We start from the raw sequence: 12,527 nt of genomic DNA, 5'->3' as shown, positions 1-12,527 counted from the left end.
AGGCCTGCAGGGGGTGGGCGAGAGGCGTGGGAGTGGTGCTCACTTTGTGTCGCTCGCAGAAAATTGTTTCACTGAAGAAAAGAGAGCAGAGAGGGTGCGCGGCCGCAGGTGCGAAGTCGAGGCGAGCGAGCGGCGCGCGAGCCACCGCAGGTCCTCAGCACCCGCTCAGGCTGTACTGAGAGCTAGTCTGAGCCACGAGGGATCATCTCGCACGATTTACCCTTCCGTCGAGAGCTCCCAGCGAGAGGCGGCGACGAAAGCTCGTCGCTCCAGCACAGCGCGCTCGTCTCGCTCTCGCTCACCACCTCGTCACTGGCCCCGTTCGAGCTCAGCACACTCGCACGACGGTCCACGCGGTGCACCATACCCGCCTCGGCCACCCACCACCGCCCTCGCCGCCGTCAAGGGTCCCTCGTCACCCTTGGTCGCGCTCCGCCAGCCGACTCGCCCCCGGCACACGCCCTCGAGCTGGTCCACGACGCGCGCCACAGCGTGCAGGTCGAGTCACGCACCCACCTGCGCGCCACCGCCCGCCCCGAGAGAGCGACGACACGCCCCCGGCCCTCGTCGCGTCGTCCCTCCTCCGCTCCCTCGAGCCTCGGCCAACAAACACGGCTCGCCCTCTCCCGCCTCACCGCCCGCGACCGCGCCACCGCCATGTCGTTCGTCCTGCCCAACCCACCGACGACCGACCCCGCGCGCCGCGACTACTACCACCACGCCGGCCCCGCCTCGTCCACCGCCGCCGCGCCCGTCGCCTCGACTAGCGCCGCGCCCATGTCGTCCGGCGTGATCGGGCTCGAGGGCAGCAGAAGGGCGGCAGCATCGGCCAGGCCCGCGACCAGGAGAAAGGGCAAGGGCAAGGGCAGGACCATGAGCCGTACGTCCACTCGTCTCTGTCCGACTCTGCGGCGCGCTCACACGACCTGACCTGACCTCCTTCCTTTCTCCGCCGACAGTCAAGATCTTCTACTCGCTCAACTCGCCCCGACTCGGCACGCCGTCGTCATCGAGCACGACGCCCCAGCTCCTGCCCGCCTCGACCCCGACGCCCGACTTCCTCGCCGTCCTCGACCCGGCCCTCGCGCCCTCGCCCAACCCGCCCGCCCAAGACTCGCCCCAGGCGACCAACTATGCGTGCATGGCTCGGCTCTCGGCGCCCGTCTGGGTCCAGATCGTCGGCGGCAGGCGAGGCGCAGACGGCGAGGACGCCGCCCAGTTCGGCCGCATCACGCTCAAGACGTGCTTGAGCGCCATCTGCATCTCTCGGTCCGTCCACTCCCCTTACTCGGCGTGCCTGCGAGCGTCTGGAACTGACCAACGCCGCGCGCAACAGTCCCGAGCTCGTGTTCGACCCGACCAAGGACTTCTCGGTCTCGGCCGTCGACCCGTACGAGTCGTCGCACCAGCGCCAGGCGCCGGGCAGCTCGGTCTCGGGCACGGCGGCGTCGTCGCGACCGGGCGAAGGTCTCGTCGAGGGCAAGGGCATGCTGTCGTGGACCCTCGCCGAGAAGAAGGAGGGCACGACGATGGTGTGCGGCAAGATTGTCGGGCCGTCGGGCACCGAGGCGCGCAGGCGCAAGCGCAGGAGGTTTGACGACGGGAGCGGACCGGCTGAGGTGGACGACGAGGACGAGGACAGCGAGGGCGAGGAGCCGGAGGAGACGCTCGAGATCTGGCTTCAGCTCACCGAGGTGCGCCTTGACCTCCTTCCTCTTCAGCCCTCATCCCGTACTGATACCTCTCGTCCCATGTGCACAGCGCGACGCCTTTACGCAGGGCCAGTTCCTCGATGCCCTGCGCTCGTACCACCACAACCCGGTGCAGATCTCGGACCTCAACTCGTCGCCGCCCAAGCGCCACGAGTCGGCCGTCTTCCCGCCCGCCGCCTCGGCTCCTCGCCAGTCGACGAGCAGCACCGGCGACCCGGTCAAGCGCAAGCGTCCTCGCGAGTCGCCCGTCCTGCCCATCCCGTCGGCGCCGCCGAGCACCACCTCCCTCGCCGCACCTTTCGCCACCGGCCCCGCCGAGTCGTCCCCCGCCACCTTCCCTACCCCTCTCCCGACGCTCGACTCGGCGTTCGACACCGCCGGCGCCGACCTGCAGGGCCCGCAAAACGCCGCCGTCCTCAACCAGCTCCTCGCGTCGCTGTCGGCCGGCGCCGGCGTCGGCGCCAACGGCCTCGCCGGCCTCCTCCCGTCGTCCCTCCCTCTCGACTCGCCTCAGCTCCTCCCGGCGCTGCAGACGCTCGCCAAGTACTACGGTCTCGACCTCCCCGGCCGACAGGGTGCAGCGTCGAGCTCGTCCAGCACGCCCTTCCCGGCCTCGACTGACCCGGCGCCGTCGAGCGCGCCCGCGCCCGCACCTGCGCCCGCATCTACGGCGGCGTCGGCTTCAACGACGGGCGGCGGCACGACGCGTCGTCGCACGGCCAAGGACCGCGAGCACTTTGTCGCGATCGACCTGAGCTCGCTCGCGGCGCCGCCGACCAACAAGCAGAACCCGCGCGACGCCAACGGGTGCTCGAACTGCCGCCGCAAGAAGAGCACGACCTGGCGCGAGGGGACGGGGAGCGACGGCGCGCTCACGACCGTCTGCAACGGTGCGTCGGCCCTCTTTCTCTCTCTCCTCTCGGCACGACGCGCCTGTATTGACTCGATTCCTCCTCTCGATACAGCGTGCGGCACGTTCTACAACAAGAACGGCTACCACCGCAACAAGCCGGGCCAGAACGCGGCCGCCGAGACGTCGCCGCCTCATCAGCAGCAGCAGCAGCTCGCGCCCAAGGGCGGTCGTCCGCTCCAGGGCCGACTCACGGCGACGTGCGAGGCCGACCTGCAGCGCAAGGTCAAGAAGCACAAGGCCGCGGCCGGCGTCGTGCCCGGCGTGATCCCGCCGCTGTCGCCGTCCAAGCACGTCGGCCCGCGCTCGCCGGCGCTCAAGTTCGACTTTGGCGGCGGGCACCGCAGCGTCGGCCGCAGCGCCGGCGTCGTCATGAGCTCGCCGGGTCGCTCGCCGCGCCTGCGCTACCGCTCGACCGTCGTCCCGTACCCGGCGACCTCGCCTCTTCGCGGCTCGACGTCGGCGGCGGCGGCGCGTGCGGCGGCGACGTCGAGCAAGAACGTCGACGCCGACTACGAGTCGGACGGCGAGGAGCGCGGGCCCAACCCGCTCTCGTTCGGCAGCCTGTTCGGGCTCAACGGCAGCCCGAGCCCGGTCCGCGTCGAGCAGCGCCCGGCGAGCGGCGGCGAGGGCATGCCGAGCTACCTCCTGTCGGCGAGCCCGGGCACGGCCCTCGACCGCATCCTCAACGACACCAACATCGGCTCGATCGGCGGCATGGCCGGCGCCGCCCCGGTCAGCGACGCCATGCAGCTCGAGGAGGCGGCCGCGACGACGCTCGACGACGACTTTAGCTTCTTCCTCCAGCCGCACAGCCCGACGCGCGGCAACAAGGAGAACGCCCGGCCTCGAGCCGGCACGGCGACCGACGGCGTCCCGACGACCGACCCCGAGGCGTTCGAGTCGATCCTGTCGTCGCTCCGCCGCAACTTTGACACGCGTCTGTCGTCCAACGCGCTCACTGCGCCGTCGTCGCCGGCGCCGTCGAGCCCGTGCGTCCTCCCTCGCACGAGCACGGCGACGCCCGGGTCCAAGGGCAAGGCGCCGCAGTCGGGCGGGCGCGAGCCGCCGTCCATCCTCGAGGGCTTCATGGACAGCCTCGTTCCCGGGCTCCTGTTCGGCTCGGAGAGCGGCGGCGCGTCGTCGGCGCGGCAGCAGGTCGGCTTGACGCCGGCGAGCGACTCGGACGCGTGGTCGCCTGCCGACGCGCACACGGCCCAGCACGACCTCGACCTCGACCAGACGCTCACGCTCGACTCGTTCGCCGGCAACTCGGTCGCCAAGTCGCGCCCGCCGCGCTCGTCGACGCGGCAGCACGGCCAAGAGCACGACAAGGCGCGCCCGAGCGCGAGCAAGAACGTCAACCGCCGCGCGCCGTTCATCCCGGCCCACCTCCTTGCGCCGTCCGACGCGACCGACTTTGACTACGGCTCGCTGCCGCCGTCGAGCCCGCCGCAGCTCCCGAGCGAGGCGTTCCCGACCCCGTCCGACTTTGACGGTATCACGCCCTCGGCCGACGGCGGCGACAACGACGAGCAGCGCGCGCACGTCGGCGCCGGTGGCGCAGGAGCTGGCGGCGCCGAGTCGCTCTCAATCGAGGCGGTCGCGGCGCACGTCGCGCGCGAGCCCGACGTCGACGCGCGCAAGGGCATGATCGCCCTCCTCCAGTCGCTCAGCGGCGGCGCCGGCACGACGGGCATCGCCGAGCATGTCCACCTCCCCGGCGCGGGCAACGACCAGATCCAGCTCGACCGCGGCACCGTCAACCGCCTCCTCGCGCTCATCTCGGCAAAGTCGCCCGCCGGCGAGCGGACCGCCGACGACGTCTCGCCGACGCCCGCCAACGACCCTGCGGCTGTAAGCGCCGACAGCGCTGCGTCGTCGTCCACCTTGGGCGCCGAGCGCTCGGCTGCGACGAGCAAGACGACCGCGCCGCCCGTCGCCGTCTACGAGCAGGCCCACCCGACGCCCGACCTGTCGCACTTTGACTTTGACGCGTTCACGACGGGCAACGGCGGCGCACCGACGACGGCGGCGGCGCAGTCGTTCGGCGCTGGCGGGCAGTTGAGCGAGCTGTACACCGACCTCTTCTCAGACACCCCTCAGTTTTAGACTCTCTCTCTCTTTCCTCGCCTCTGAGCCCCTTTCTTGCACATACCTTCTTCGCCCCTCTGTTCATGTCCTCGTCCCCCTGCCGTCGTCTCTCGTCCTCTTACGCTCTGTCCATCCCCCTCGCCGTCCCGTCGTTCTTCCGTTCCTCCTCGTTTCTGCACTCGCAGCTGCCCGTCCTTAGCGATACCCTTTTCGTCTCTCTTGCAACTTTCGCGCGCTTTCCAAGTCTCCCTCTCGAGAGGAGCTCGTGGCTGCCGAGAATCGAGAGAGAGAGAGAGAGGCCCGAGCGCTTCGCGGCAAGGCGAGAAGGGAATGTTGCGAGCGCGTTACGGGTCGAGAGGCGTACGAGAGGGTCGTCAGGAGGCTGCGGGAGTGTCTAGATAGAGAGACAAAGTGTGCGAGAGAGAGAGAGACGGGGAGTATCAAAGGAAGAGGGTGCTGAAGGAAGAGCGAGCCGGGTATCTCTGTCCAAAGGGGGTCTTCTCCTCGCCTCAGCCGCGAGCGCCCTCCCTCGCCACCTGCTCCTCGCCCACCAGTGGGTCCTCCTCCTCGTCTCGGCGAGCCGCACCGAGAGGTGACGCCGGCCTGCCGTGCGCGCGCTTCTCGAGCCAACGCAGGTAGTGCAGGTAGCGGTTCTTCTCAATGACGCCGAGGTACAGGCCACGCTCGTCGCCGACGACGGCGTAGCGGATGCCGAGCTTGACGAACATCTGCGGGCGAGTAGGCAAAACTGTGAGTTGCGCTCGAGGAGGGGGAAAGAACAAGGGGCGGAAGGGAGAGACGCACCTCGTGCAGGAGCTCCATCGGGCTGCGCACGTTGACCGTGAGCGGCGCCTGGTCGACGAGCCACCCAAGGTCGACGACGTCGCGGCCTCGCACGACTCGCACTCGAGCGAGGGCCTCGACGGCGCTGAACCCGCAGCGTGTCGTCTCGGGCACGCCGCGCGCTCGGGCCCGGGCGATGCCGTGCTCGAGCTCCTTCGACGCGATGTAGGCGTACATGCGCTCGGGGCCGTCGACGCCGTCGGGTGCGACGAGCGGGAAGCCGCTCGCCGTGCCGCTCGCGTACATGGCGGCGAGCTTGGCGTGCAGCGAGGCGAGCGTGTTGGGCTCGACGAGCGAGATGGTCGGCGCGTCGGCGTCGACAATGTCGCCTGGGGCCGACTCGTGGATGTACTCGGTCTTGGCGTCGAGGTAGGGGAGGTCGGCGACCCTGCGAGGCGGGCGGCAAAGGTCCGAAGCTGTCAGTCGGGATCTCGAGGGGGTCCGAGCGGGCGCTGGCGAAAGGTTGACGCACTCGATGACCAGGTCGTCTGCAGGTACAGAGACGATTAGTGACGGCTCGTGACGTTTAAAGAGAGAGAGAGAGCGAGGACGCACAGATGCTCCTGGGCTCGATCCTGTCGGCGACCGTCTTGCTGAGCAGGACGGCGAGCATGGTCGGGACCGAGTACGTGAGGGTGCCTGCTCGCCTTCTTGAGTCAGTTGTGTGTGTTCGAGAGAGGAAAGAGAGAGAGATGGGGCGCACCCGTGAGCTCAAAGACGATGACGGCGAGCGAGACGGTCGTCCTCGTCACGCCGGCAAGCGTTGATGCGGCGCCGATCATGGCCCACTGCAACGGTGACACGAGCGTGAGTTAGTACCTTGTCCGACTGCGAGGAAGGAGGCCCGACGAGTAGAGCGGCGAGAGGTGGACGCACCACTCCCGGAAGGACGCAAGCCTGCCCGAACGGCCTCGGGCCCGGCTCGCTCAGGTTGGCGCGGCAGCCCTCAAAGACGATGCTCGACGGGTACTGGGCGTGGAGGTACTCGACGACGAGGCCCAGGATGCGACCTGCGCACGCGCCGACCGCGAGCGAGGGAACGAAGACGCCGGCTGGGACCTGCTCGTCGAGGCGATTCAGTTCTGCGCCCTGCACGCGAGCGCGAGAGAGAGATAGAGAGAGAGAGACTGAGACGCACCTTGATGCCGAACGTGACGGCGGTACAGACCGCCTTGAGGAGGAGCGCTGCGCCGAGGCTCGCGACGAGCGGCCAAACTTGGTCAGGCGTCGAGACGCACACGCCCGACAGGCTGTCGTCCTTGTGGCACTCGGAGAACAGGGTCGAGATGAGCTCGGTGCCGCCCTGCTTGGCCCACGGGTTGGTAAAGGCGATGGCGGCGGTGAACCTGCGAGGGGGAGGTCCGAGCGTGAGCGAGCTCGTCCTGCCGAGCTCGACCCGCCGACGAACGATGGAGGAAAAGGCTCACAGGGTGACGATGGCAACCTCGACGATCGGGCGCGAGCGCAGGAACGACTTGTTGCGGACCTCGCGCGTCCACAGGATGTTGGCCCGGTTGAAGCAGGCGCCGTACACGCCGCCAAAGATGGCCAACGCGACAAAGCCGACGAGCTCGAGCGCGTGCCAGTCGCGGTCGTACGTGACGGCGAACAGGACGATGTTGCCCGTGCCGAACGGGTCGAGGAACTTGAGCGAGGCGGCGGCGATCATGGCGGCCCAGAAGCTGCGCAGCATCGTCTGCGGCGGGAAGAAGTACGAGACTGCGGGCCAGGCACCGAGTCAGGTCGACGCTCGAGGACGATAGGTGGGAGTGAGAGAGGGAGAGAGAGAGAGAGCTCACCCTCCTCGAGCGAGAACAGGACGCCGCCGACGGGAGCGCCGAAACTGACGGCGACGCCGGCCGCGCACGCCGCGCTGAGGATCTCGCGCCGCTTGGCCTCGTTGCGGTCGTACTTCTTGACGAACCGGGTCGCGATGTTGCCGACGCAGCACGCGATCATGACGAGCGGGCCCTCCTTGCCGAGCGACAGGCCCGACGCGACCGAGAGGGCGAGGCCGACCGACTTGACGGCGAGGGTCCACGAGCCGAGGAAGCCGCGGATGACGAAGCCCGACAGGATCGTCTTGATCTCGGGGATGCCGCTGCCGGCGGCGTAGTAGAGCGTCTTGCGAGGACGAGGGACGAGGAGAGGCGCGACGTCTGGCTCGTCCTTGCCGGTCGACGGGTCGGCCTCGTCGACTGCGCCGTACAGGCTTGACCGTGTACGAGAACATCGCCTCGAGCTCGCGGACGGCGAGGACGGGGCGGTAGCCGAGGGCGAGAGCGGGTACGGGACGGACGGCGAGTCCTTGGCGCTGTAGATGGACGTCGACGCCGTAAAGTGGATCGTCAGGAACGCCGACAGGAACGAGAACGACAGCTGCGGGTAAGATGGCTGTCAATCCCTGTCCTCGACGGACGACGAGAGAGAGAGAGATGAGGAGGACGCACGGCAAAGACGAGGTACATGAGCGGGCCTGCGAGCCTGCTCGGGCCGTCACCACTCCCCAACCACTCGCCCCACACCTGCTCCCACGTCCTCCACGCTGCGCACTCGGGCTCGCCGCCGGCGACGAGCGCGTGCGGCGCGAACGCGCCCGTGGCGGCGTCGGCGCAGCAAAAGCGCTTGGCGGTGCGCCAGCTCGGGGCGCAGTAGCCCTCCTTGAGGTCGAAGAGCCACATCTCGGTGCGGGTGATGGCGAAGGCGATGCAGGCGGTGCAGAAGCCGATGACGGACACGAGGACCCAGCCGAGGCTGCCGTCGACGGCGTTGGCGAGGTGGCCTCGGAGGCCGTCGGTGCGCTTGCGCTGTCGCAGGCGGCGCATGCGGATCGAGTTCTTGATCGAGTCGTGGACCCAGTCGATCGAGCCGTAGTTGTCTGCGGACGGGCGAAGGAGCCAAAGTCAGGTTCGCGCGTCGAAAGGACGCGAGGGGAGGGGGGGGGGGGTTGACGCACCGTACCAGCTCCTGACGCCGTTGCCGCCGTCGCCCTCGAGCTCTTTGCGGAACTCTGCGTCGTAGCCGTGCGCGGCGGTGGGCGGTGACGCTGCGGGCGCGTGCACATTGGGCTCGAGGCCGTCCTCGCGGTGGTCGAACAGGAGGTCGCCGAAGCGCGAGGTTCTGCGCTTTAGGCTGTCGGCGCGGAAGGAGCGGACGGATCTGAGGAGCGGGCGGCGCTCATGGTCGTTGGCTGGCGAGGGGAGAGGCGAGCCGAGCGGAGTTGTGGGGGTGGATGAGGGGATCAAGAGAGGGGCGAGGAGGGGTTGAGGGACGCGGCGGGGCGACTGCGGGTGCGAGGGCATGGTGTGCGATGGGTGCACGGCCGTCTAGCTCGCTCGCAGAGGTGGAGCGAGGCTGGAGCGGCAACGAGACGAGGACCAAGAGGGCCAACTGGTAGGCTCCGACCTCTGGTCTCGCTGCTCACAACCTCAAGCTGCAAGGACAGCCTCATGTACGTCGTCTGTACACCGCCTACAAGCACCACGACTCACCCTGCCCTCGCCACAGCCAGCCGTTCGCGCTCCCGCTCGTCTCATCTCCCCCTCCTCCACGTCCCTCCCCTCTCGCGTCGTGCACCCGGCCTTGGGAGCGCGTTCGCCACCACCTAAGCACTCGAGCACCTTCCAGGACCGCACCCACCCCAACCACGTGCCATGAACATCTTTCGGCTCTTTGGCGACCTCTCCCACCTCGCGTCCATCTTCATCCTCGTGCACAAGATCCAGAAGAGCAGGAGCGTGCGCGGCATCTCGTTCAAGACCCAGCTCATCTACCTCGTCGTCTTCCTCACCCGGTGAGCCCGCCCTCCCTCGTCACTCCCTCGCACCCCTGCGACTGACCACGCCCCGTCCCCGCAGCTATGTCGACCTCCTCACCGGCCCGCACATCTCGTACTACAACACCCTCATGAAACTCTTCTTCATCGGCTCGAGCGCCTACGTCCTCTTCCTCATGCGCTTCAAGTTCAGGTCCGTCCTCTCGCACCCCTCCTCCTGGCCTCCTCCCAGCCCGACCCGCTCGCTCACCTCGCCCCCTGTCTCTCCCAACAGGCCGACCCAGGACCCAGCCATCGACACGCTCCGGCTCGAGTACCTCCTCGGACCCTGCGCCGTTCTCGCCCTCATCTTCAACTACCGCTTGTGCGTCACCGCCTCGTCCCTCTCCCCGTCCGCTCTCCTTCCCTGACTCGCTCCTCTTTCGGCCCAACAGCACCGTCATGGAGATCCTGTGGGCCTTCTCGATCTACCTCGAGGCCGTCGGTATCCTCCCCCAGCTCTTCATGTTGAGCCGCACGGGCGAGGCCGAGAACATCACGACCCACTACCTCTTTGCGCTCGGCGCCTACCGCGCCCTCTACGTGCCCAATTGGGTCTACCGGTACGTCCTGGCCGCACCGACGCGAGGCTCGAGCTCGCCGGCCGTCGCAGCGTCGACTGGTCCCCTTCCTCCCTGACTGACCCTCTTTCTTCCTCGCCGCGCAGCTACTTTACCGAGGACACGGTCGACCCGATCGCTGTCTGCGCAGGCCTCGTGCAGACGGCCATGTACAGCGACTTCTTCTACGTCTACTGGACCAAGTGCGCCCTCGTCTCCTGTCGGCCCGCGTCTTCGAACCCCTCCTGACCCTTTCTCCCTCGCCCACAGGGTCATGCGGGGCCAGAAGTTTGAGCTTCCGGCATGAGCGCGTCGACCGTCGCTCGTCCAGCCACGCTCGGCGTCTCGCCAGCTCCTCTCGCCCTCGCACCTCTCCCCTCCCTCCTCTTCCTCCTCCCCGACTTTTCCACGCCGCATACCCCCGACCCGCATGGACACTCGCATCGACGACGACGACGGTAAGGAGGGACGGCAGTGGTGAGCGAGGGGCGTAATCAGGAGGGCGGCCTCTCGTAGACGCTGTTGAGCGAAAAAGAGTCGCGGGCGGCGGCAATGTAGATACCCTCTCTTTCCCTCTCGTGCGCCCTCTGGAGACAGAGCGAGAGAAAGCGAGAGACGTCCATCTGTACATTGCGCGCTGCCGCTGCTACGCCTCGAGCTCGCCCTTGGCAATCTTCTCAAAGACCTCCATGAACGTCTCGGTCTCCTGCGCGCCGCTGATGCCGTACTTGTCGTTGACGATCGTGAACGGCACGCCGCTGATGCCGCGCAGCTGCGCCTTCTTGATGCCCTGCTCAACCGACGCGAGGAGCTCGTCCGACGCGAGGAACGCTTTGGCCTCGTCGACCGTGGCAAAGATGCCCGTGCTGACGGCGTCGCGCGCGAGGAGCTCGTGCGAGCCCGGGTCGCCCGACTCCTCAAAGTACGTCTTGAAGAGACTGCGTGGGCGGGAACGGGCCGAGTCAGCTCGTGCGAGGGCAGGACCTCGAGGAGGAAGGAGGGTGGGGAAGAAGGAGGACGAGGGACGCACCGCTCGACGAGCGCAAGCTGGCCCTCCTCGCCCTTGAGCTCGTACGCCTTCTCGATGATGCGGTGGCTGTCGGTCGTCTGCGCGACGTTGCCGTCGTACGAGAACCGGATCGGCGGGTCGCACGCCTGGCCGCGCTCAAACATGGCCTTCTCCATCGCCGCGACCTTGTCGGCACCGCCGAACCGCCGCTGGTACCGCTCGCGCTTGTTCTCGCCGGGCGAGTTGGGCAGGGTCGGGTCGAGGAGGAACGGCGCGAACTTGATGCTAAAGGTCAAGGGCAGGTGCGACGAACGGCGTACGGCCTCCTCGATTCGTCGCTTGCCGACGTAGCAAAATGGACAGATCGAGTCTGTGGGCGTCCAAGAGGTCAGCGCGTGTCGGTGTGGCGTGCGAGGGCGCGCAGGCGAGGGCGGAGGAAGCGGGGAGGGTGGGGGGCGCACCGGACGTGATCTCGAGGCGGACTTCCTTGGTCTTGGGCGTTGCGGTAGCCATGGTGCGTGCAAAGAGCCTGGTGGAGCGCGAGAGCATGCACGGGTTGCGAGAGAGAAGGAGGAGGAGGAGGTGGTCCCTCGGACTTGTCAGCGATTTCGGCCTGACGACCGGCCGGGCGGAAGAGGTCAAATCGAGTCGTCCGAGCCCGAGCCGGGTCGAACTTTCCTGATTCCGCTCATTCGTTAGCAAGCGCGCGTTAAGTGGCGCTTGTGCGTCGGGTCGGGGCAAGTTCTGCGCAGAGAGGTCCGAGCGTCCTGGACAGCGTGCGGCAAGTCTGGTTCCAGGTCGCGTGTAGGGGCTGGGCGACTCGCCCACGACGAGCCCGAGCTATCCTGGCCGGCGCGAGAGCGAGGCCGGCAAGTGCTCCGACAACGCTCCTCCTGGACCCTCTCGTGAGCGCAGAGTCGAGCGGGCACTGCCAGAAGCGGTCTGCAGCTTTCGGCCCATCGTCGAGGACTCGTCGCGATAGGTCGATCCCGCCTCGCATCGCCGAGAAAGAGCGAGGTTGTACAGCGAGAAATCGAGTCCCTCCTCCTGGACCCTCTCGCGAGCGCAGAGTCGAGCGGGCACTGCCTGAAGCCGTCTGCAGATTCGGGCCCATCGTCGAGTAGTCGTCTCGATAGGACGATCCCGCTCTGCATCGCCCAGAAAGAGCGAGGTTGTACAGCGAGAAATCGAGTCCCTCCTCCTGGACCCTCTCGCGAGCGCAGAGTCGAGCGGGCACTGCCAGAAGCGGTCTGCAGCTTTCGGCCCATCGTCGAGGACTCGTCGCGATAGGTCGATCCCGCCTCGCATCGCCGAGAAAGAGCGAGGTTGTACAGCGAGAAATCGAGTCCCTCCTCCTGGACCCTCTCGCGAGCGCAGAGTCGAGCGGGCACTGCCTGAAGCCGTCTGCAGATTCGGGCCCATCGTCGAGTACTCGTCTCGATAGGACGATCCCGCCTCGCATCGCCGAGAAAGAGCGAGGTTGTACAGCGAGAAATCGAGTCCCTCCTCCTGGACCCTCTCGCGAGCGCAGAGTCGAGCGGGCACTTCCTCAGCGCGCAGCTCTCGCTCCCAATTCTCCTTGACT

At 67.9% G+C, this 12,527-nt stretch overlaps 4 protein-coding genes across 4 annotated transcripts; 2 read left to right on the top strand and 2 right to left on the bottom strand.

The window, feature by feature from the left end:
- Nucleotides 1–657: 657 nt before the first annotated feature.
- Nucleotides 658–4,875, top strand: RHOBADRAFT_50996 (uncharacterized protein; the record flags this gene model as incomplete). The annotated part of the gene is made up of 5 exons (XM_018415597.1): nucleotides 658–880; nucleotides 960–1,269; nucleotides 1,337–1,694; nucleotides 1,762–2,602; nucleotides 2,678–4,875. The coding sequence occupies 5 exons, from the start codon at nucleotides 658–660 to the stop codon at nucleotides 4,732–4,734; spliced, it is 3,789 nt and encodes a 1,262-aa protein (XP_018274589.1). The 3' UTR covers nucleotides 4,735–4,875.
- A 458-nt stretch (nucleotides 4,876–5,333) lies between these two features.
- RHOBADRAFT_6484 (uncharacterized protein) lies at nucleotides 5,334–8,537 on the bottom strand (the record flags this gene model as incomplete). The annotated part of the gene is made up of 12 exons (XM_018418593.1): nucleotides 5,334–5,444; nucleotides 5,521–5,947; nucleotides 6,032–6,047; nucleotides 6,115–6,198; nucleotides 6,263–6,347; nucleotides 6,436–6,618; nucleotides 6,698–6,905; nucleotides 6,987–7,278; nucleotides 7,359–7,771; nucleotides 7,859–7,938; nucleotides 8,010–8,437; nucleotides 8,516–8,537. Coding segments are annotated over 12 exons (2,349 nt in total), but the record flags the coding sequence as incomplete, so codon positions are not given.
- Nucleotides 8,538–8,985: 448 nt separating this feature from the next.
- On the top strand, nucleotides 8,986–10,505 carry RHOBADRAFT_64425 (uncharacterized protein). The gene is made up of 7 exons (XM_018418483.1): nucleotides 8,986–9,010; nucleotides 9,067–9,352; nucleotides 9,417–9,527; nucleotides 9,609–9,698; nucleotides 9,769–9,936; nucleotides 10,041–10,136; nucleotides 10,204–10,505. Exons 2-7 carry the CDS (start codon nucleotides 9,213–9,215, stop codon nucleotides 10,238–10,240), a joined length of 642 nt encoding a protein of 213 aa, XP_018274587.1. The 5' UTR covers nucleotides 8,986–9,010; nucleotides 9,067–9,212; the 3' UTR covers nucleotides 10,241–10,505.
- Nucleotides 10,506–10,537: 32 nt separating this feature from the next.
- On the bottom strand, nucleotides 10,538–11,488 carry RHOBADRAFT_49187 (uncharacterized protein). Its single transcript, XM_018415230.1, has 3 exons — nucleotides 11,404–11,488; nucleotides 10,964–11,312; nucleotides 10,538–10,871 (listed from the first exon to the last, which is right to left on the bottom strand). The coding sequence occupies exons 1-3, from the start codon at nucleotides 11,453–11,455 to the stop codon at nucleotides 10,580–10,582; spliced, it is 693 nt and encodes a 230-aa protein (XP_018274586.1). The 5' UTR covers nucleotides 11,456–11,488; the 3' UTR covers nucleotides 10,538–10,579.
- Nucleotides 11,489–12,527: the final 1,039 nt, after the last annotated feature.

This window comes from Rhodotorula graminis (assembly GCF_001329695.1).
Source record: "Rhodotorula graminis WP1 unplaced genomic scaffold RHOBAscaffold_1, whole genome shotgun sequence".
NCBI lineage: Eukaryota > Fungi > Basidiomycota > Microbotryomycetes > Sporidiobolales > Sporidiobolaceae > Rhodotorula > Rhodotorula graminis.
This window is presented reverse-complemented; position numbering and strand designations above follow the sequence as displayed.